Source organism: Haemaphysalis longicornis, unplaced genomic scaffold (assembly GCF_048455015.1).
Source record: "Haemaphysalis longicornis isolate Haplotype H1 unplaced genomic scaffold, Haemaphysalis longicornis Haplotype H1 scaffold_17, whole genome shotgun sequence".
NCBI classification, from domain to species: Eukaryota; Metazoa; Arthropoda; class Arachnida; order Ixodida; family Ixodidae; genus Haemaphysalis; species Haemaphysalis longicornis.
This window is the reverse complement of record NW_027526276.1, coordinates 901,432-925,987: the sequence shown is the minus strand read 5'-3', so window position 1 is coordinate 925,987 and position 24,556 is coordinate 901,432. Positions and strand designations below refer to the sequence as shown.

General features: G+C 47.9%; 1 protein-coding gene across 1 annotated transcript in view; it reads right to left on the bottom strand.

Annotated features, from left to right (window-relative positions):
• Nucleotides 1–3,852: 3,852 nt before the first annotated feature.
• LOC144166424 (uncharacterized) overlaps nt 3,853–24,556 on the bottom strand; it is a 96,461-nt gene continuing 75,757 nt past the window's right edge. Inside the window, exons 3-6 of the mRNA XM_077695950.1 lie at nt 15,651–15,797; nt 12,383–12,484; nt 9,334–9,435; nt 3,853–4,104 (exon numbers count right to left, since the gene is read on the bottom strand). Coding sequence (XP_077552076.1) covers nt 4,058–4,104; nt 9,334–9,435; nt 12,383–12,484; nt 15,651–15,797 — 398 coding nt within the window. The 3' untranslated portion in view covers nt 3,853–4,057. The remainder of the gene's footprint in view (nt 4,105–9,333; nt 9,436–12,382; nt 12,485–15,650; nt 15,798–24,556) is intronic.

The window sequence follows — 24,556 nt, the reverse complement described above, 5'->3', positions numbered from 1 at the left end:
GAATGTTCCGTGCACTTTGAATTTTAACTGACGGCTATCTTTAGCCCCAATGCTGTTCTAGTACACGTACTAGTACACTGTAAATAGCAGCCCGACTTCCCAAAATTTCTGAGGTGCTGGCGTCAGTACGAACTACTGTTACAGAAGTAGCAGTAATAAACATATATCGATATTAGGTTGACAGTAGGGGTGTGCGTTAAGCCTTCTTGCTCCAAGGGGCCGCGAGCCAACTGTAGTGGTGCTGGAGACGGCACCTTGAAGGGCCGAGACGGTGAGGACGGATCGCTCAGCTCATGGCTAAGTGAAGAAGAACCAGCCTCATTTATTGCAGTCCCTTCCGCCCTCTATGAAGAGCGGGGCAAACCCTGCCATGGCCTATGCTGCCACCTGGAGTAAAGGCGTGCACTGACACCTGCAATGCAAAATAGAAACTATGACATATAAAACCATCCAGCACTACACACATGCTCCTTCTTGGGATCTAGTCACGAGGGCTTGCTATTTCTCTGGTGCTGATGGGGTCAACACGGTCTTCCATTGCTCAAGGGTGGGGATTGGGGATCGGCGAGGCTTGTGCGGACAAAAGAAGACTATGTGGTAGGTGCCGAGGGGTGGGATGCTGCAGTGCTGGCATAGGTGGTAGTAGGGGAGAGTCACATGTGGATGCGGATGGTGCGGTTTCAATAAATGCCGGTTTGGAGCCTGCGCCAGGGTACGCCTCGTAGGTGGATAGGGAAGGCTGAGGGGCCGGGTCAGAAAAGCGATATCAAGAACACTGGACCAGAGATAGCCGGAGAAGGAACAATCTTATGCACAAATCATGTGGTAGCATGGTGGTCTGAGTAAGACAGGCCAACAAACCGCCGGTGTGGCATTAGGTAGCCGATTGAAGCCGCTTTCGACGCCGTGTTTAGCACGTCCCCATCTCTCGAGGGAAAGATGACGGCATACCCAGCTTCCAGAGCACCATCCTTCCGGAGCATGCTGAAAATACAAGAGCGCAGGAAGGTGTGCAGTATAAAATAACATTAAATAGCTACCGGATCTCCCTGTCTACTGCTACGTTGTCTTGGTGGTTTTGGTCCTTAAATTTTGATAGACCGCCCACGGGACAATGCGACGCATCAAGAATCATAGCTATATGTACACTGCCGTCAGTAAACCTCCAAAGAGCCTACATTTTATTGAGCTCGACCGGGAGCAGTTTATAACATTTTGCTATTTTAATTACGCGCGTAGTCAGCACCATATACTCAAAGTAGAGAACTGCACGCGCTGAACGTTTCAGCCGAGGTTCACCCGGTAGTTCACAAGTAAGGCCTAGTTCTTACACCATGTGCCCTAACAAAACAAAGTTCCGATGCGCGTAAACCCACTGTTCTGATCCGCTGAGCCTGTTACCAATAAAATCATTTGCGGCCCGATCCGTACAGTGCTCCAACTTGTATATTCACATTCCGATAACTGCACTCCATATTACTGAAATCGTCGTGAAGTGCTGCCCAAGCAACGTTGCTCGGCAGCCGCTCATGAGGATGACATTGCCACTTAGAACCAGTGTCATCTTCCTTGGGCCGGTGCTGCATACGACGACCCCTGACAAGGTCCGAAAACACCGATGTAAGTAAAAATTCAGAGCCCTTCCACTACTGCGAAGATGGAAGACCAGCGAACCTGTGTTGGTGGGCGAATATGTTGTGTTATTTATGGCGACATGCCTCATTGATCGAAGAGACTCGCACACGTAACTTCCTTAGAAATAAAAAGCCATGCACCCCACCTTCTAACCACGCCGATGGTTGAACGCGAAGCTTTCTTGTGATGTATTCTTTGGTTAGGCAATCCCACACTGCGAGTACGTGCTACTCTGGAGGTACGCACACTTTTCTAGAATACCCACAGGAACTCAGAGTTACTTGATTTAGGAGTATCTAAACGCCCCATGGGCCCCATGCACCAAAATGTGTCCCTACGATTGGTCCAGTGCTTTGGATCTTGTTTTACAATGGCGCCATCTTTTGGTAACAAAATAAACTATACAACTTGCTTCGCCGCTCGACGACCTGGGCGAGAAATGCTATTTGAGTGCTTACGTCAATTTGTTATGCCAAAGGAGCCCAATGTGCTCACCTATGCAAGTGTTTTATATACATACGAAGCAAAAGTAGAGAAAAGAATTGCGACCATGGGGTCAACCATCGCTTGCGCACTGTCGTCTGCTGCGCGTCCTCTCTCTCTCTCTCTCTTCGGTCTCCTGGCAGCAAAAAAAATAAATAAGTCGCTTCGACGGCTTTATGCAAGCTGAAATTGATTATGTAGAGCCGCTTGATCAGCTACTAGATTAGTTTTGGCCTACAATGAGCTGTAGGCCAAACGATAACTGCAAGTTTAGTACTTCAGTTCCGACCTATGTTGTGCCGGAGTGCCCGCACAAGCGCTAATTGGTCAAGGCAGATGTGCGGACGCAGAAACAATTGCAACCTAAAAACCGCCGTTAAGATAGCAATTAATAACTTACGAAAGCACAACAGTAAAGAATTATGCATTTTAAAACAAAATTTAACGTTAAATTGTCAGTTTGAATAGTTTTTTGGATAGTGCATGCGGCGGCCGCAGCGGCGCCACGGTACGCACGATCCATAGCAGGGGGGTGTCCAGGTGCGGGCGGACGTTTTTTGAGGGGGGGTCTAGGTGCGTTTTTTGAGGCGGAGTTTCGCAACTGCCTACATCGAAGAGCTCTGACTAACTCTCGGTTGTGCACTTCGTAAGCCTAACGTTTGAATTCGGGATGGTGATGGTTAAAACATTTATTGAACTCATTCATTGGACGAAGAGCAGTCTCGATGAGTGGGGTCCTCCGTCCTGGCACTCCAATTACCGACGCTATCCGGCGGGCCCGCTCGACCAGCCGTTGCTGGTCTTGCGGGGCAGTGCTGGAGAGAGCAGCCTCCCAAGAGAGAGGAGAGGGTGGGGTTGCGTATAGGGGTGATCCCGTCTGGTGGACGCGGACACTCCCATACAGAGTGGCACAGGTTGGGAGTGGGGCTCTGGCAAGCCGGACAGTTGCTAGGATATTGGTTGGGAAAGAAGAGGTGTTTGTGGTGTAAGTTTGGGAACGTCTGTGTCTGGAGCTGCCGCCATGACGTGGCGTCGGCGCCGCGATAGAGAGTGGTGGGGCGGAGGTCGTGTTTTTCTTTGTGTGCGGTAGTAGGTGAGTGTGAGTGTATACTCGAGAGGCTCGTCGGCAGGGATGCAGGAAGTTGATGTCTGGGAGTCACCCTGGATCTCTCTTTCCAATTCTTGCGACGCCCGGTGGGTCATTTCTCGGGCGAGCGCGTGTGCGTGATCATTTCCAGGAAGGGCTGGGCGACTGATAGCTTAAGTTTTTTTATTATTTACACGATTATTTTTTAAAGGTACTGCCCCAGAAACTGGTATATTCGTTTTATGGGGATGTCAATCTTTCTATTTAAGCCAATTTCGGTTTTGTATTCAGTGTCCCTTTAAAGAAGTTACAGAATAATAAAAAAACATTATTTTTGATCACGTGTCCCCGGTGAAGGAAACTCCCTGAAAGGACTGCGATGCTTTGTCATGTAACTGTGCTCGCCGAATGATTTCTTTATCATGTAGTTATGTGCCCCAAATGATTTCGGGAGGTAGTACCACAAATGTTTTCAGTGATTGAGTAGCCATTACTTTAACTGCTGCCAGCATTTAAAATGGCATCCGCATGGTCTCCGCTTCTATACCGTGCATGAATCTCCAGCGACAAAACCAACTTTAGAAACATTTTTTATTGGATCACTTTCTTGAAAACCAAGTCTTCAGTTTGATCAACCTTTAGCCCACTAAGTTGTTCAAACATACGCGACTGTTCTTGCTTTATCATTCTTTCAATCTTGTTCCGGTTCGAGCTTTCCTGGGCGGTAAAGCCGGTGACATTGTTAAGCTTGTCCTATGCTGCACGTTACCAGTTAGTGGATGCGGAACTTTTACTACTCTCTCGTTATCTGTAGAACCTTTCTACATGACGCTACCTGCGTCAGCCTGTTGATCACGTTCGTCGATTGCCAGTGGGTCGTGGTACTTGCTTCATAAAGCCTGCAAAACAATCAAAAAGAAACAGCAGCATGAAATCGATGCTTTCATGGCTCATACGCCACTTGGATGTTTGCCCTTTAAGCCTCAATTCAATTCATTTCATTTCATTTATTTCCACCTTAAGGACCCTGAGGGCATTACATAAGGGGGGGGCGTGGAGAAAGGTATGACACAGCGCTAAAAAAAATTACAAGGCAACAAAGAAGAAAATAGAACAAGTGACAAAGGTACAGCAATAAAAGCAGCAAATACAAAATTACAGTACAAGAATGCAGTTCAAAAGTACAAAAGATACAGCATTGAAGAAAGGAAACACATAAGGCACATTTGAGACGCAAGTATTATAAAACATGGTTGAGCAATTTTTCGCGGAATAATTTGCGGTCTGCGCACGAGGCTATTGTATCGGGCAAATGGTTCCAGAGGGTTATTGCTTGAGGGAAGAATGAGTTGAGCCTTGATGAAGTACGGCTGGGTAGTCGTGCTATGGCGTTCCTGTGGCTGTTACGGGGCGAGGTTCGGTGTGGCGGTTTTAAGGGAGGGTGTCTGGATTTCGGGTGATAATAAAAGGCATAAAGAAGGCAGAGGCGTGAAATGATCAGGCGTGACTCAAGTGAATGCAGGTTCAAAGATTGCTTTAGTGTTTTAGTGCTTTAGTGCTTTAGTGCTGTAGTGGTTTGCTTTAGTGATTGCTTTAGTGCTTTAGTTATTTCAGTGTTTGTTGCACGTGCAAAAGTTAAATACAGTTAATCCTGGATATAACAAATATGACAATAAATCGCATTTTTTCGTTATATCCAGGTTTTCGTTACATGCAGGTTTTGAGTTAAAGCTCTCTGGAATGGAAGCAGAAACGAAACCAGTATGCTAGGCATCAATGATGCTGAACTCACCCTTGTTCAAGGATATATTTCACGCTGAAAAACTGCGTGATTTACGCTTGCTGCTGCTGCTACTACACGTCCCCGAATTCCCAAACGTAACTGAGTATCACGTTTGCTTTTTGATAGTTTTCGGTCCCTTAGCGCATTTCAAGGACGACACTTATGCTGAAAGAGCGCCTTTTCGCGAACCGCATGCTCTTTTCTGCAGACAAAATTGTTGAAGGTTTGTTAGCCGGGACACTGTACCGTGCAGTGACGTTCTTCTTTCTCGCCGGCAGATACGGCTTTAAAATTGCGAGCTTGTCTTGGAAAGACAATTATCTTTTCGTATTTAGGCAGCCGAAATCATCCACGAACCCATACCACAGATTCCAGGGAACGCACGCGACTACGCGGCGACAGGCAGGCCTAGCACTTAACCGACACCGCACTCACACGTGGAAACGCACGAGAGATTTCGGTGCGGGCGAAATTCGCTAAATTCGTGCATTTCCCCAGCCGATTTTTCAGAAAAGAGGCAATAAACCTTGACTCATCAGCCTGGCGAATTCGTTACATCCCGGTTAACCCGCAACTCTCGTTGCATACAGGTCGCAAACACATGCGCTTCATTGAAGGTGGTAATGGGGAATTGAAAAACTTCGTTAAATTCAGGAATTCGTTATATAGAGGTTCGTTACATCCAGGTTTAACTGTATTTGCTCGTTAATAAAATGCGTCCCTAACCTCTTTGATTTGTTTCTGGAAATCAGGTGCTTACAATTTTATTTTGTGGGTGGGCACCTTTCGTCGTACATTTCATAATCAGTATAGTAGACGAACCCTACATTTCCGTGCACAGTTACGCTGGGTACGGACAAGGAGCCGTGAAAAAATATCAGGTTGGACTTTCTTGAAAGACACTACTGCTGTTTTCTCCGGTGCACTTAGGGATAACTCCTCTATAAACTTGGACAGACGTTCCACTTTATTTAGAAACAACCAGAATTTCATATCTACCGTAGTCTTGGCCACATTTCAACTTGTTCACTATTTTTCGGTGCCTTTTACCCAGTTTTGATTGACCGATTACGAGGTTTAACTCGACGACGCACAACAGGTGATGAGGCGCGCTGTAGTGGAGGGCTCCGGATTAATTTTTGACAACCTGCATGGGGATCTTCAATGGGTGCCGAAATCCAATCTTGAAAGCACGGGTGTTTTTGCTTTTCGCCTCCATCACAAAAGGGGCAGTCCCGGCTCGGAATCAAACCCGCTGTCCTTTCTGTCCAGTTTTATCGTTCCGTTAATCACTGCTACAGACACACTCTTCTACTGCTAACCTGAGGCAATCCTTGTACGAAAAATATTAAATCCAGTTCCACCCAGTGTGAAATCTGCTGAAACGGCAGATCTGTGGTTCTCTTACGTCAGCTGAGGATGGCAGCGGGCGCTCGCCTGGGAACAGCAGCGCCGTCTCCGCGCAAATTCTGTGGCTCGCGCAAAGTTATCGGTAGTTAAACGTCAGCAGTGCGAGGCTCCCTCTCATAGTGGAAGGGAGAGGAACCCAGCCCTACTAGAGCCTCTAGACCAGGTTTCAGAGTATGGGCACTCTTTTCTGTCATTGGTGCATGCCGCCGAAAGCGGCCATCAGTCGAACCGCGTCACGTGACATTTGTTTACCCCGGGAAGACCCATGGAAGCTGACATTTCGGTGCCTCTGTGTTGCCGTGCGCGCGCTCTTCGACAAATCGTGATTTTCGGAACGCAGTGTGGCTGTGTGACACGCTGAGGGTGAGTTTTTAAGCCCTACGCGGAGTAGCGCTGCCGTGCTGCTCTGTACCGGGCTGTTTCAACCGGCCGGATGGTGTAAAACGCCTGCTTCGCTTCTCGCTGCGAAAGAACGACTCTGCCTTTGCACAAACTACAGCCACTAGCAAAGCCTAGCTGATTTAATGGCTCCAGGGGAACCTAGATATACTAAATAAACTACGCTAGCGTAACCGAGCATGACCCTATTGCACCAACGCGCTGTCTCGAAATCGTCAAAAAGTAAACACAGCTGTCATGGTAGCCAACCGGCGCCCGGATCAATTCCGCCCGTCAATGTCGGCCGCAGTAGGGCGCATAAAGCTGGCCACTGTGGCGTTAGGCACCAGAATGGCTGCCACCGTGCGTCAGTGTCGTTACTCTTACGCGTAGCTTATTTAGTGGTTATAAGCCCTCCGATACGACCGCGCCCTCTACCCGTGGGTTTAGAAACCGGTTTCTGCAAGGCCACCCGTGGGTCTGGGAACTTGCTTTACCCCTGCGCCACGCAGGACTTTCAGCAGACTTACGATAAGGCCCGACCTACAAGACCTTCGCTGTTACCACCATTCATATGAGCAGCCGAGTTCTTAAACGTCCCAATTTTTTAGCAGCGATTAAGCAAACGTATCAGTTGCCTTTCGAAATAAAATTTGGTAATTTTTCGAAGTGTACGACCATGTTAATCGACCAGATTTAGGGGAAATCCCCAAGGTGGAATAAGTTTCTATGAAGGAAAGTTTGACATCCACCTGAGTGCAGCCATACGGCTACAAAGGAAAGCTATACAGCTTTCTCAAAAACTTCGCAGTTGAAGAAAAATTCCTCCTGGTCCAGGATTCGAACCCGGGACCACCGCTTAACCTGAGCAGTCACTCTACCAAGGTGGCCGCACTCAGGTGGATGTCAAACTTTCCTTCATAGACTATGTTACAGCATTTGTTTGGGGGCTCAAAGACCCCTAGTCTGTACGACAACTCCTATAAATTGGGCAATTTTTGTTCGCTGAACGCATTCAATTAAGGAGAAATTAAATGCGAACGCGAAAGTCTGAACCAGAGTACGCAAATAAAAAAATGCTTTTTGTGATGGTCAAATACTGGCGCGGTATATGCAAAGCTACTTCTTTCAATTTTGTCACTACAATTAGGCCACGCGTCTATTTGACATTCATGGAAAGAAATCGCACCATTCGTGTGTTCTCCTTCCTATTTTCGTGATCGCGACTGTAGATAGTGTCTTTATACTCGTAAGGTTTTTGTGGTGAAACGGGCGGAAAAACTGGCACTGCGCATCCCACTAACACTTAGCGCTTTCACATCAGAAGACAGCGGCAACTGTGGTCTGCTTTCTGTAAATTTACGTGCGCTTCATCCCCATTGATGCGTCGAAGAGACTACGCAAAGCGACACACAAAGCCAGCATGATATTGCGCTTTCTTCACGTCTGGCATGGCTAGCTAGCTGCAAGCTACGGATGAAGACCAAAGGGGAAAAAATAGCAGTGGCTTAGCTCGGCTATGCCAGGTTATGAGTAGCGTGAGCTAAGGTTCAGCTGGTCATTCTTAGTTTTCCTGGTTGTCTAGGATTAGGTTGATCATCAAGTTTACTGCTGTTTCAATGGCCCACACCCATTATTTGACACATGTATATTTATCCAGCGGCTCCGGCGCAGCGCCACCCATCGCCCCAGAGCTAATCTGGTTCCACAGGCACACGCCGGAGTTGCCGCGACGCACAAGCCATCGGTTCCACACCCGGCCACCCCTCGCATTATCAGCAACTGGACCGGGCCGCCACGTGCGGAACGGAGGTCGGCGAAGACGCTGGGCGCGTGGGTTATGTGAGAGACGCGGGCAGCGAGCAACGTTCTGTGCGCCGTGTGACGTCACTACTCCTCGCGCATGCGCAGCACGGCTTTCTTGGAGCCACGCGAAACTGCTCAACATCTGCCAGTGTAGCTCACGCTACAAAACAAAACCGCGCATCTGCTCAACTCGCTGCGAGTGTCTTCGCAACACGATAGCCGTTTGGCGACCATGCCACCTCAACAAATTCAAATTTACCGCGTTCCACTGCTCCACTATGAGGCCCTTCTCCACGTTCGCTCGACGCGCCATCTACTGAAATCTTTCATTACTATTGAACAACTTGGAATGCCGCCTGGAGTTATAATGGCGCGGATGACGGCGTTACTTTTTTTCCACAGTGGATGCACTATTTCGTTTACTATCGTAAAAATTAAGTGTTAACGTATCTTTAATAAACGAGCACTGTAAGCATAAATTCGGTATTAATTTTTGTGCCTCATATTTTCGCAATGTTTTGTTTTTGTTCACCAGTGTTTACAAGTGTGAACACTACCATCAGGTCTAGATGCTTAGTAATGGTTGTGGGTCTATAAATGTCTTCTACGCCTGCTCTACTTTCGCCGGGCGGCTGAATCGGGAGACAGACAGACAAACAGACACAAAGAGGCAAACCAAAATTTCTGCGTTCAAGAAGCCCAAGAAAGAATATCGTCTTTAATACCTAGTAGGTTCTGGCGATGCACTTACCGCACTTGCAGAAGGGACACTTGCCTACTCTCTGGCGGACGTGGCAGCCGTACTCCTCGGGACAGCTCCGAATCGGAGGGCACGAATGACCGCCCACCACCGCTGCAAGAGAGGATGCAGGAGCGTCGGTTTTACAAAGTACACCAAACATTTTTTCCCACAGCCCGCCTAAACCTGTCGCCAGGTTGCAATATGTTACAATGTTATATGTGGTGATGGCCTTCTAACAACACTACTTCATGTCTTGGTTCAACCAGAATAGTGTCAGCTGTTTTTTTAAGTCTCAGAGCCTGTAATTCTAGCTGCGGATGAGTACTACTCTAGTTGATTTTTTTAGTAATACCTGGAAAGGGGTTCTGTAGTGTTTAACATTTAAACGAACAGCACACAGCGTGAGCACGAGCTTCAATGGATGTTTAAAATCTACCTATTTTAAATGTACCCGCATGTCGCCATGGGGCTGAAACTCTTCTCTAGTTTTGGCTTTGAGCTGTAGAAAAGACAGCCAGTTTCTGAAAGACAAATTAATGCCGCAAGTGACGAACTTTCGCGCAAGGTTTCCTCCCAACAGCCTATGCGCAAAGTTGAGCACGTACCGGCGGCGAAAACCATTTCCAGCAGGGGCGGAAACCTCGGTTTTCTGTGTTTCACACTGCCCGCTTTGATTGGCTGAAGGCAGACGACAAGAATGTTACACACAACAAGCAAATTAAAACGGCGCGTTGGTTTTTGTTCGCCAAGAGATCTAACACAGTCGGCCCCTGGCGGCGGGGGGAAGAACCACTCTTACTGTAGATGCCACTTTCAAGTCGGGAGTTCGTTAACGTTGCGCACGACGAAAGACGCGCGCTGGCGAGGGTAAAAACGAGTATTGCTGCTTGTTCGACAGTAAGCGATGACCTGGTAACCTCCGCGAATTTCGTCGAGGACCATATCATTCAGCGGTCGCCGCGAGATAGCGCGCTCCTTTAGTTCCGGGATGCATAGTCGCCGCGGTCATCGCTTGCCGTGTGAAACGTTCTATAGTAGGTGACAGCCTAACTGTGCAGCGGTATTTTTGTTAGTATTTACTGCTTTAAAAGGAAAAGGAAAATGCACCAGCAGGCACAAATTGTCGCACCTAGCTGTGGACACCAGAACGCCTGCTGGTGTGTGCGTAGGGAGGGAGGGTAAGGAGAGTAGTGTATACATAGTGATAGGTACAGGAGAGAAGGTTAGAATGAGGCTTATAGCAGCAGCATGGGCCATTTTCTCTATCAGCGGGATCTTGGCTTCATCCGCAACCGATGACCTCTCATCGTTTGCGTGACGTCTACGACGTACGTTTGGGAGGAGAACTACAAGAACTACTTCGAATATGGCCGCGCTCGATTGCCGACCGCCGTAGCGTATACCACCTCCAACGAGCATGCCGAGAACCAAAAGCTCGGTATGCGATTTGTGTTACGAATGGGCTGTACGGCATCAAAAATCTGCTTATCGTCGTTTGTAATGTGTGTGCCTTGCCGAGTCGTGATTTGTACACGAGGAAATCGTTGTGGGTTGTTCTTATGCACATCGTCGTCACGTCGTCCCCGATGTCGAGCTGATAACGCCGAAGCCGCATTTATTGCTGGTGTGACTGTGAAAACTGTCTGTGTAACTCAGCCTGTCTGAGGAAATAATGAGAGCGACATTCTTGTGCGACAGTACCGGTGACGAGTTGCAAGTGTTCTTCTTCTTTCTTGCTGTGTAGTACGTAGGCTGCGCCCGGTGTCGGCACTAGGTCTACGTAGTTGGTCTCCGTCTGGCCCGACGCAATGCCGGATTGTGCAAGCGTGTGTGGCGTGTTTTTTGGTAGCATACGGCCGCTCGTACAGTGTTATGTTCGGGCCCCTTACTTAATTAAAACTGTCCGGCAACTAGATATCATTAGTTGGGTATAGCGTATTTACCTAAGTTGTGTTCGTTTTCACACCGGCCGAGCTGACTTAGGCGCGAGGGGCGTAAGGAGAAACCGCCGAAGAAGCTTCTTTTTTGTTCGCCGCGCTGTTGTGTTCACCTGTTGAGCGGACACAGATAGGACGTATACAACCGCGTCGGTCACTCCAAAGAAGTTAAAAGCGATGCAACCATTTGAAGAGGATTTCGTTTTGTTCGTTTGGAAGACCGGCGGCGGGGGACCATTGACATCTTAACGACCGCGATTACTGCCATGAGAAAGCCCGAATCGGGGGGGAGCTGAAAGTCAGTCAAGGGGTCACGAGTTTGTGTCTTGCTGAACACCACCTGGTTTCTGTATGAGTGTGAGAGAGGTGGGTCACGTGACTAATTTGAATCCACCTAGCTTTGCTTGTCACGGTGGCCAATCAGTGCCTTGTGTGGGCTCATCAATGAGCCATCCTCACTCTCACATTGGGACGTCCCTGTTTGGGCGGGGTTTTAGGGGTAAAACCGAGGAGTTTGATGTTTTTGGACGGACGGAGGCGGAAGGAGGAGAGCGACGAGCCCCGTTCATGCGGGCCTTGCCCGACCACTTTTATACAATCATAAGCCTTGAGAATTGTAAATGCGTAGTGTAAATAAAGTGCACATATTGTACATTTTGCGTTTGCTTGGAGTAGACCATCGTTGGCGACGTGCCGACGGCCAACGAGCCAGCGAGTCGCCGTTTCAGCGATCATCGCTTCGATCATCGGCCGACCGATCCATCGTGTAATTAATTTACCTTACGGCCTTACGCGTTATTCAGTCTATTGTAAAATCTTACAACTACGCAAGGCATCGTTTCTGACTGATTCGCGTTGCTTTGGCAGCTTGGGGTGCGGACGGAGCAACGATGTGGCGTGTTTTTTGTTTTGTTTTTTCTGGCGTAAGCAGGCATGATTACAGCATTATCTGAGAGATGAGCAAGGAACAAAATGTTCGTACACAATCATCTCAGTAAGGCTAGCTTAAAATGAAATTAGTGTGAACGAGTGCAAATATTCTTCAGGTAATCGAATGTCGCACAGGGTGTGTGACGTGAGGGTGTTTCGTTCCCGAGACTGGTGATGGGGGGCTTACGCACCGCATTTGCAGTAGGGGCATTTCCCGGGCCTCTGCCGGACGTAGCAGCCGCTGTCCAGAGGACACCGGAAACGCGGACACTCCTGCAGCTGCTCTATGATCACTGTGACAAAATAAACAGTGGGGACGTTGTAACACAACACGCAGCACACTACATATTTGAAGAAAAATCAGGGAAAGGAAAAAGGTTAGCACTAATGTTCTGTTTACATTAGGATGTCTCCTTTTCTCACTCATCGACTGCTTTTTACATCTCGCCCTTTTCCCGCAGAGCATCATGTCTTCGAACGCATGTCGGCAAACCTCTCTGCGCGTTCTTCTGTAATAAGAGCCTGTCTCTCAGTTTCTCTCTCTCTGCGTCTAATATATCGAGCAATGTTTAATTTTTGTGTTTATCCAAAATACAGAGCGCCCGTAGCTACAGATACTGACTTATGATTACAGAGCTACATTTTATTACTCCGGAACACTATATATAGCGGATGTTAAAGGAGCCATGCCGAAAAAATACAAGTTTTTTTATTCGAGAGGTTTTCTGTTTTATAGTGACCACAGCGCTTATACGGCACCAAACGATGCTTCGTTCACTGAGAAATTAAACAATTTAAGCCACCCTTTTTATTCTCCCGCTGACTCGTGTGTTTCGTGACGTCTGCGATGACGTATCCAGGGCAGGTACTTGAAACGAATGTTAAGTACGTCGACTAGGGCTGCAGAGAATGGTGGAACGTCTTGTTTTCTGTCAGCCTTCCTAGATGGCGCAACCATACCGCTCCGGACCACTGTCCACCCTCGCTTTGTTTTTGACAGTATTTCTGCCTGTACAACATTTGTTACGGCTAATAGCACCCGTTTCGTGAAAATTTGATACGCTCGATAGAGTAAAATACCAGGAGAGAGAGAGGGGGAGGGAAGCATCTTTAATGGGCAGCTGAGGTCATCCAGGCTAGCCGCCCGACATGCTACAGCAGATGGGGGTGAAAGTGAGATTAAAATAAGGGAAAAGAACTCTCACATACACAGTTACGCCATTTGGTCAATTTATGCTCGACGAGCTGGAGGGCTGCGGCATCCATAACCGGCATAGTGCTCGCAGTACGGACTGCTGCTTGTATGTTTACGTGTGTGTTCGTAACTTCCATTGTTAACGCCACCATTCTTACTGCGACAAACGTCTGTGCATTAAATTTAAGCACTACTAGCTCTTTCTGCAAACTTATACTGTTCATTTGGGCTGGATTCTGCCGGTCACAGCCAATGGCACAGCTGCACATAATACGTCATATGTTCTAGTGCGGGAAATGAGCTAGTGGGCCGCATGTTCATTCTCTTTTTTCCTTATTATACAGCCTGTTTGAGTGAAGTTTGTGTTGTTAGAGGTGAAGGAAGGAAGGAAGGAAGGAAGGAAGGAAGGAAGGAAGGAAGGAAGGAAGGAAGGAAGGAAGGAAGGAAGGAAGGAAGGAAGGAAGGAAGGAAGGAAGGAAGGAAGGATGTAGAAGACAGGCAGGAAAGTTAACCTGGCTAGAGCCTAGTTTGCTATCCTGCACGTGGGAAAGGGTGCACAGGCAAAAAAGAGAAGGGAAAGAATGAAGAAAAATTGGAGTAGTCATGTATGCCCACCGCTGAAGCACTAAACGTTACAGTTCAGTGATTGCCACTGGAGGCTTTCAGCCTATAGTCTAGAGTTTAAGTTCGTCGCCCGTAGAAAGCGTCACCTTCTGAGCGGATGACAGAGAAGGCCAGCGACACAGAATCTTCTCCGAAAATGGCCGCCGAGACGCCAGGTTCTTCAGTGCTGACGACAGCTTCTTTCTTTCAGGTGAGTAGCATGGGCACTCGCATAAAACGTGGCGTATCCTCTCCGGCGTGCCGCACGTTTCACACTCCTCATTTTCTGCCATATAAGTAAGCATTTGTGAATGCCACCCCCAGGCAGAGACGGCAAAGAGGAGTTGCGTCAGACCGTGAAAGGCTTAGTGGAAGGGGACGTTGCAGGTGCGGGTCAAGGTCACCAATATGTGCACATGTGAACTCTTCTGTCGACCATCGAGAGATTGTTTTTTTCCCGGCCAAGTATGCGTAGGGCCCTAGCTGCGTCCGTCCTAGACAATGAAATGAGTACAGTCGTCGTTGTTTCACGCGCCAACCGGGCGGCAGCGTCCGCACTATCGTTGCCGACAATGCCGCAGAGGCTGGGAAGCCACTGCAGGGTGATATGACCCGCCTTGGCAGCACGGTCGTAGATCACTCTTATTTCTATTAGTACCTGTTCGTGAGGTCCCCGGCACAGAGCTGACTGGAGTGACTGAGGTGCAGGCTTCGAATCACAGGAGACAGCCTATCTCCGGTATTAACTTTGCCAATGAAGTCGAAGTTACAGCCGTACAGCGCACAGGTTCTTGGGCTGTCTGCGGTACAGTGCACCTGTCCTTTATGGAGCGTGCCGCACAACTACGCGGTCACTTCAGTGTATACAAGCTCAGGCCCTGCGAATTTGTCTTGGCCTACCACGGTGTACGTCCACAGCAGCGAAAATTGCCTTGGCTCGCAATCTCCCTTCGGCAACCTTTGTGGAACTTGAAATACTTAGGACACATATCAGGCATCTCACCCGTCTGCCTGTTCATCACCTCGCGGGTATACCAGCGACCCGTTCCCGGGCGTCGTTCGCAAAGGTAGTAGCTGCCCACAACACCAGCATGCCATCGAACTATACGCCGGCGATGCGACCGCTCCTCCCACTGTGGTGTGTGATGCAGCCCCGAGTGCGTGCCTAGATATTCCAGGAGCAAGGAAAAAACGTGATCTTCCAATACCGGCCCTGCAGTAGCTAACGTTGACTTACCTGCACGAGACATGCAGTGACCGAGCCCATATATACGCCGATGGCTGGGTAACATCGTCAGGTTCTGCCGGCGCTGTTATTACACCACGACATCACTGTTCAGCACATTCAAGATAGCCAATCCTGCAACTTCCACGGCTACAGAACTTCCGGCCATCCGTAGTGCTCTTCGCTCCATCGTTAAAGGTTATGTCACTGTTATTCTACGGAGGCAGTCTTTCAAATGAACCGAACTTGCACGTTGTCGGCATGGCTCCTTTAAAAAAGCGGCATTCACTGTTTGTACTTCCTCACAAGGCAGGAAAAATAGGTATGTCAATCACTGGGTAAAATCGGAAGGCAATAAACCAGCAAAGCGATAGATGTAAAAGACCAAGAATTCACTAAGAGGAAGGTTGCGTGGAATAATGAATACGCTTTGTACATGGTTTCCTGCGCTCTCGGTCGTCGCTGACGGTGGCACTGTTGATGTGTCCGCACTGGCAGTGGGGGCACCCGGTGTACCGCTCGCGGGTCACGCTGCATCCCAGCTCTGTCGGGCACTCGAAACTCGGACAATGCGTCTTCGGCTCTGCAGCAGAGAAGAAAAGGCATCGTAAGTCATCCGATGCTGGCACTGGACCAATTCGTGCGTTTGTACTGAAGTATAGGTGGTATTCGTTCAAAAGTCTAGCTGTTAATTTCTCCGATTGGCAACACTGGAAACGGCCATAGACATGGCGCGGCTTGGGCCACTGCGCCCGCACGCAGAAAAAAAAAACACCGGCGTGCGTCGTCTGCTCCGTTTCAACCCGATTTTCAACGGTGGAGTCAACATAGATGTTATTAATCGCGCTCACAGTGGACTCGAGGCAGTACTCTGCGCTCGGTGAAGCATAGTTTGTAACGTGCAACAGAGTCATGTGCTTAGCACGGACAAGTACCGCCATCCCGCGGAGCCCGACGTAACCAGTGACAGCGCACTCACATAGTTGCCTGCATACGCGCCTCGCCAGTGAATACATGCAATACGAGCAAAGTACTAAAGATATTTCTGATTATATAACGAATCAGTTCTGCATCCTTTTGTGTGTTCTGCGTCAGGCATACCCAAGAAAAAGTGTCCACGCTAACTCACAGTAAATAATAACATGCGGTCCTCTTAGGTTTGCTTTTTAAAATTTTAATTCACTTGTTATACGTTCGGCATTCCAAGTACGTATAATTTATAGTTTTCACATTCGTCTTTGAACCATATCGCACAGTGCTAGTGTAATGTCGATTTGAGTAAAAGGTGATTTTCACTGAACATCGATACTATCATATTTTCGTATGAATAATTTACCTCAACGTTATTAGTATTTTGTTCTCGTATCCGTTTAGGGCTACCCAACTAAATAAAACTTCATTGAGGAGTTTCATGTCACTACATACAGAGGGCATTTACAAAAGCAAACCGCTTCTCTTCACCTGCTGTAACTCCGCCAGGTCATTTTCTGCTCTTAATAATAAATATCCGTTGACAAAGCCGACCACTCCACTTCCAGATCAGCGTTCACTGCCACTTAGTAGCCACAAACTTTAGGTGGATGTGTCGTGACGTCATGGTCGCATTGACATTGATACGTCATTGCATAAATGGGCAAACAGTTTATTTCATACCGTTAACCCTCTTTTCAGGGTCATTAGAGAAAGCAAACACAAAAGGAAAAAAATGACACCGAGGACGTTCTCAAGTACCATCGAACTTCGAAATACATCACCAAAAATCATGAAATCAATAAATGAAATGATAACTGCAGCAGCAATTATGACAAAGATTCAAGGAACATAATGATCAAGAAAAGTTCACACCCACGTACACCGCTCGATTCAGAAATATGTGCAGGGGGTTAGGGGCGCTCTCCGATGACAACTGGAAAAAGCAATTATCGAAAGACGTTTGTGCCGGTGACGTAAGGTCTGATGACAGCACCGTGAGTTAATTTCTTACAGTGTTTATCAAGGGCTCGTCAGGAAAAAGTCAGGAGTGCACGCGAGCAGCCGCCGAAGGGCAGCGCATCGACCCCACATGAGTGCGCGCCTTCTTAACTGTACACCTTTCCCTTTCACCTACACATCTTAACCGTGCACCTGTTCGTTTTCTGGGCCCAGCCCACGCACGCGTAGTCCGCAAAAACATAGACTGGTGCTGTACGTAAAATCCGGACTTTTGCTCTCTACTGTACGACCTTGAAATGACGCAAGACAATCTCAAATAGAAATGTTACGGTGTTCCTCTGCCGCGCAATTTCTAATATTTCCGATCAACATGATCATTCATTTCGGTAACCAAGTCTTTTTTTTTTACCTGGAACATATTAATCGTTCGGCGAGTCTTCGAATTCCTTCTACTTTAGCGTTGAGGCCTTTTTGATCAGGGCTCCAAAATACTGCCGACTATTCCAAAACAAAAGGAAGAAAACTTTAGCTAGCCAATAACTTGACGTCCTTGATTGTGTTTCGGTCCTTTGCTTGAAGAAAACACAGCTTTGTGTACGACACAAAGTCCACATTTTCCATCTTGTTACGCGAGATCACATAATTGGAGATGTGTACACCATTATTCCTGAAACCACAGACTTTTGTAAGACTATAGTTTCTAATTTGATAGGTTAATAGAATGACTTTCTTTTTTGTGGGTAATATTCGCAAATCTGTTTGGTTTTCCATAAATAGTTTGTTGTGTTTTTTTGTCACCTGAATACTTTTGAGGCACTGGTAAAGCGTATGGAATGATTTTGATGGTTGTTAAATGGGGCATCAAGTGAACTTTTACCTGCCAATAGCTCTGTATGACCAGTGCAAAGCCATCATTAGATATAAAGCAACAAAAAAGATCAGTCTAGCCCCCGGAGCAAGAACAAGACAGCGTCACAAGATAACGTCACCAATAACGTCACAAGCGCTTGGCCATGAAGGTGGTCATCACCAATTTACTGGTGGCGTACAATGAATCGCTGCAGGTTTAGACGAGCCAGGAATGAAAGTTGAGCCGTTGTAAAATTACTACTTCCGGATCCCTCATAAAATCAAACCTTTATCTTTTTAAAGCAAAGCTTTTTACCTCTACCCCCCAAGGGTTCTTTCGCGACCGTTGGTGTCACCAGAAAACTCCAGCGAACAAATAAAAGAATTTACTGGCACCGCCGGGAATCGAACCTGGAACTAATAGACTAACAAAGCGAGAGCCCGTTGTCTTACCAATTTAGCTACGAGCCCACGCGAACACGGGGAAGACAGGTGGTGTACTCACCAAGCACATCTACGGGTTTACCCCCTTGCGTTCTCGCTGAATGCCACGTGAAAGTGTCACGCGACCACTCACGCCCATCTAGCGGCCCTGTGCGCACCTTCCTCCTATGCTAAGAGTTACAAAAATTAAAGCAAGCTCACACCAGTGCATAGCATCTCACTTCTAGTACGCCAATGTGCTAAAGCCTGTGGCCTCCAGTGTTCACGCAAAAAATCACAGCTCCTTGTCGTCCGCCCTCCCGCCACATCAAGGAATACATTCAAATACTCCTTGATGGCCAGGCCATCACTCCAAGCACCAGCGTCAACATCCTGGGCCTACATCTCGAGGCTAACACCAAGAGTGACGTCTCCTTGTAGCGCCTCAAAAACAGCCTTAATCAAACCATACGCATGATCAGGCGAGTTGCCACCAAGAAGCGATGCTAAAATAATCCAGTACCTTTCGATTAATTGAAGCTTTTGTCCTCTCGAGAGTCATGTCAACCCCTGTCTTCTTCTCAACAAAGAAGACATAGAGATGCTTTATATAATGATTAGAAAGGCGGTCGAGCAGGCCATTGGTCTTCTCATGAGTGCGTCCACACTGAGGCTGCTTAGCACGGGGCTCCACAACACGATGGAAGAGCTGATAGAAGGCCATCTTTCTAACCAGAAGGTCCGACTCAGAACTGCGGTGGGTAACCGCAAGCTTCACCAGATTGGCTGGGCAGCCCAGAATGTAACTCCGGTTGACGTACTCCTAGACTCTTGGGAACTAAAACTAAAGATGCTCTCTTTGCTTAGAAATATGAACCCCTCACATGGCGAGAGTCACCGAAAAGCACGGGCTCAAGCGCTAAACACCACCCTCGGTGGGGTTCATGCAGTTATCTCCACAGACGTCTCCAAACTTCGAGGGCAGCAATACGCCATCATCGTGGCTACCTCCAGAACCAACCGCCTTGCGTCTATCTCACTTAGTACCCAAGATATGACGGCAGCAGATGAGACAGCCATCACCCTGGCTCTCACTCAACCAGGGGTTCGGAGGGTAGTCACCGATTCCCAGCCAGCCTACTGGAATTAACAGTCGGGTTGGGTGTCCTCACCTGCACTGCGCATGCTAAAAAACCACTCCCCAAACGGTTCCATTCAGCTCATTTGGACCCCCCTCACGCTTCAATGGAGGGCAACAAATACGCCCACCCAACAAGCGTGCGCTTTTACCTCCCGTGCTATGGAGCTGCACGAGGACAGTCACCCGCTTGTCACGTTCAGGGAGATAACCCAGCATTATCGCCTTCTGAGGCAGATGTACCTTCGCCTTACCCTGACCTTTCCAGAGAACAACAAACTACCCTACGACTCATACCATACGGGCTCCTTCCCACAGCCTACGCGTCTTCACTTCATGCATCCGAATGGCTACGACGCTGAATGTAAATTTTGCTCAGAAGTAGGAACACTCCACCCCGTAATCGGGGTGTGCGACGTTAGCCCTGAGCACCCTCCTCTCTTTTCGTCAACTACCCAAAAAGAGCAATGGGTCTCAACCTACCCAGCTTCAGCGGGTGGACAGAACACAGGCCGCTCGGACTGCATATGGGCCCCACAGAACAAGGAATCCCTCCCCGGGGCTGCACTCTGGGCCGTTCAGAAATCTGAACAGAAGTATTTCTTCTTCCTTCTCCTCCTTCTCTGCCGCAAATGTCGTCGCCTCCGTCCGCGGCGCAGAGACGGAGAAGTCAGATCGTGTAACACCGGGTTGGAGCTTTAATTTTATAGAAAAAGTTTCCACGCTTGTGCTACACCAATACAACTCAACCAAACACATTTCATGCATCATGGATTGATTTAACCTTACCTAGAATATCTCTTTGAAGTAATAAATGGTGTGGCTAAGTGCAATTCACTTTTCTCTGGTTTTACTATTTGTAGAACGATGTGAGTGAATTTAAGTGAGGTCGCATGGGAAATCGTTATGGGTGCCGTTTACAGCTTTGCTTTCCAACCACATTCACGGGGTGGATTGGGGCGATTCTTTTTCGTCACGTCCTTTTTTCTGCGTTCACGATGACCTAATCGACGTACACGGAGCAGCTCACCGAGCCTGAAGCAAATGTACGTCCGGAGTTTCTATCAGCCGTTTGCAAGAAGTGCTTTTAATGGTAGACTAAAAAGAATCGCGCCAATCCACCCCGTGAATGTGGTTGGAAAGCAAAGCTGTAAACGGCACCCATAACGATTTCCCATGCGACCTCACTTAAATTCACTCACATCGTTCTACGAATAGTAAAACCAGAGAAAAGTGAATTGCACTTAGCCACACCATTTATTACTTCAAAGAGATATTCTAGGTAAGGTTAAATCAATCCATGATGCATGAAATGTGTTTGGTTGAGTTGTATTGGTGTAGCACAAGCGTGGAAACTTTTTCTATAAAATTAAAGCTCCAACCCGGTGTTACACGATCTGACTTCTCCGTCTCTGCGCCGCGGACGGAGGCGACGACATTTGCGGCAGAGAAGGAGGAGAAGGAGGAAGAAATACTTCTGTTCAGATTTCTGAACGGCCCAGAGTGCAGCCCCGGGGAGGGATTCCTTGTTCTGTGGGGCTCATATGCAGTCCGAGCGGCCTGTGTTCTGTCCACCCGCTGAAGCTGGGTAGGTTGAGACCCATTGCTCTTTTTGGGTAGTTGACGAAAAGAGAGGAGGGTGCTCAGGGCTAACGTCGCACACCCCGATTACGGGGTGGAGTGTTCCTACTTCTGAGCAAAATTTACATTCAGCGTCGTAGCCATTCGGATGCATGAAGTGAAGACGCGTAGGCTGTGGGAAGGAGCCCGTATGGTATGAGTCGTAGGGTAGTTTGTTGTTCTCTGGAAAGGTCAGGGTAAGGCGAAGGTACATCTGTCTCAGAAGGTGATAATGCTGGGTTATCTCCCTGAACGTGACAAGCGGGTGACTGTCCTCGTGCAGCTCCATAGCACGGGAGGTAAAAGCGCACGCTTGTTGGGTGGGCGTATTTGTTGCCCTCCATTGAAGCGTGAGGGGGGTCCAAATGAGCTGAATGGAACCATTTGGGGAGTGGTTTTTTAGCATGCGCAGTGCAGGTGAGGATACCCAACCCGACTGTTAATTCCAGTAGGCTGGCTGGGAATCGGTGACTACCCTCCGAACCCCTGGTTGAGTGAGAGCCAGGGTGATGGCTGTCTCATCTGCTGCCGTCATATCTTGGGTACTAAGTGAGATAGACGCAAGGAGGTTGGTTCTGGAGGTAGCCACGATGATGGCGTATTGCTGCCCTCGAAGTTTGGAGACGTCTGTGGAGATAACTGCATGAACCCCACCGAGGGTGGTGTTTAGCGCTTAAGCCCGTGCTTTTCGGTGACTCTCGCCATGCGAGGGGTTCATATTTCTAAGCAAAGAGAGCATCTTTAGTTTTAGTTCCCAAGAGTCTGGGAGTACGTCAACCGGAGTTACATTCTGGGCTGCCCAGCCAATCTGGTGAAGCTTGCGGTTACCCACCGCAGTTCTGAGTCGCACCTTCTGGTTAGAAAGATGGCCTTCTATCAGCTCTTCCATCGTGTTGTGGAGCCCCGTGCTAAGCAGCCTCAGTGTAGACGCACTCATGAGAAGACCAATGGCCTGCTCGACCGCCTTTCTAATCATTATATAAAGCATCTCTATGTCTTCCTTGTTGAGAAGAAGACAGGGGTTGACGTGACTCTCGAGAGGACAAAGGCTTCAATTAATCGAAAGGTACTGGATTATTTTAGCCTCGCTTCTTGGTGGCAACTCGCCTGATCATGTGTATGGTTTGATTATGGCTGTTTTTGAGGCGCTACAAGGAGACGTCACTCTTGGTGTTAGCCTCGAGATGTAGGCCCAGGATATTGACGCTGGTGCTTGGAGTGATGGCCTGGCCATCAAGGAGTATTTGAATGTATTCCTTGATGTGGCGGGAGGGCGGACGACGAGGAGCTGTGATTTTTTGCGTGAACACTGGAGGCCACAGGCTTTAGCACATTGGCGTACTAGAAGTGAGATGCTATGCACTGGTGTGAGCTTGCTTTAATTTTTGTAACTCTTAGCATAGGAGGAAGGTGCGCACAGGGCCGCTAGATGGGCGTGAGTGGTCGCGTGACACTTTCACGTGGCATTCAGCGAGAACGCAAGGGGGTAAACCCGTAGATGTGCTTGGTGAGTACACCACCTGTCTTCCCCGTGTTCGCGTGGGCTCGTAGCTAAATTGGTAAGACAACGGGCTCTCGCTTTGTTAGTCTATTAGTTCCAGGTTCGATTCCCGGCGGTGCCAGTAAATTCTTTTATTTGTTCGCTGGAGTTTTCTGGTGACACCAACAGTCGCGAAATAACCCTTGGGGGTAGAGGTAAAAAGCTTTGCTTTAAAACAAACAAGACGAAACACGGTGTCATTTCTCTTCCTCTCAGCGTCCGGCGCACTACATTCACGCATCCCTTCTCATAAACAAAATAAAAGCGCTGTATATTTTTGAAAATTCCGTACGGGTCAAACATGGCGTATTTTTTCGTCTATTTGATATGTACCATCGCAGCTATTCTCATAGCTGTGCACTGCCAAATGAACTTAGGGTTGAAGTAGGCTTCAGGAAGGGAAGCTGTGCCGAGCTTGTTCACAAATGAATACTATTACGCCCAAAAATAGGCGACAGTGAAGAACGAAAGTTTCCTGCGCAAACTATAATGGCATACCCCTGGCACTTTATTGGCATTACCTTTTAATTACAATCAGCTTACGGATGCCACGTCGTGGGGGATATAAAAAGGCATTGCTTCCTTTTGGGAGGAAAAATACTGCTCTACAAACAGACAAACAAACGAACGAAGGAACGAATGAACGAACGAACGAACGAACGAACGAACGAACGAAAAAGTTTACTAATTACTGCAATGCCAGCATTGGTTTTCTCTGCAACCCGTGTAAACAGTCCCACTCGGGAAACTTAGCCGGCGACTTTATTTTGCATGAAATGATTAAAAGCCGTGTCAAGCAACCGCTATGAATGCCAAAGCATCATTAATAAGTGCCATTTTTCACAATGAAAAATAGTAAGAATACACAATGGTAAAGCCTGTAACACGATAAATATTGTATTTGGCGTTTGTGCCCAGTAAAGCTACAGATTTTAAAGCTACAGCTACAGTAGAGCTACAGTAAAGCTACAGACCCAATAGCTACAGCCATAAGAGGACTTCAGTGAAAATACGTTCTTCTTCGTTCAATAATTCTGCTGACTTCGAGCGTAAACAACCAGCACCGGTAAAAGGTGACGGATGAGGGTATGATACTTCTGTTTTGAACTTTCTGGAACGCTCTAGGTCAAAGGTAGTTGAATAATTGGGGCGGAGGTTTAAAAGCATTGGTACAACTTGCGTGGACAGATTTGTACCAGTTACTTATAAAAAAGAAAACAAAAATTCGTGCGGTTCTAGTAATATTGTGCGCATGAAACGCAAAGAAAAAAATTGGCCGCGTATCTGCTCCTTTCGTTGCAAATGTCGTCAAAAGACGATAGTCTTTGTAGACATTTGCCACGGAAATGCCACCCTTTGCTTTCCCGCTCACCTCTCATGCCGTTTCTGTACAGTCACGCTCATCCCAAGGTAAACACACCAAGGGTTTGCCCAAGGCGATTTGAATTTACCGCGTTCCACTGGTACAGTCCGGGTTCCTCGATGCCAGCGCTGCAGTACGGCGGAGACGCGCGTGAATGGAGGCGGCCGACTACAAGGTTTGTAGTATTATTAACTCTATGGTTTATAGAACCGCGTCGCAGTGCTCCACGTGCGTTCCAAGCAGAATGTGGAACCTAGCTAGTGGAACCTTTCGTTGCTGTTGCCGCGTGATTTTTCATATGCCGCCAGGAGGCGGCGGTTTCCTGCAGTAGATGTAGAATATCATTTTCTATAGAAAAACCAAGCATCCATGAATTTTTTTTATAAAGGAACACTGTAAATATTCATTGTGTACTAATTTCCTGTCTTATATTTGCGTAATGTCTTGTACTTGTTCAACAAAGTTGAGAAGTATGAA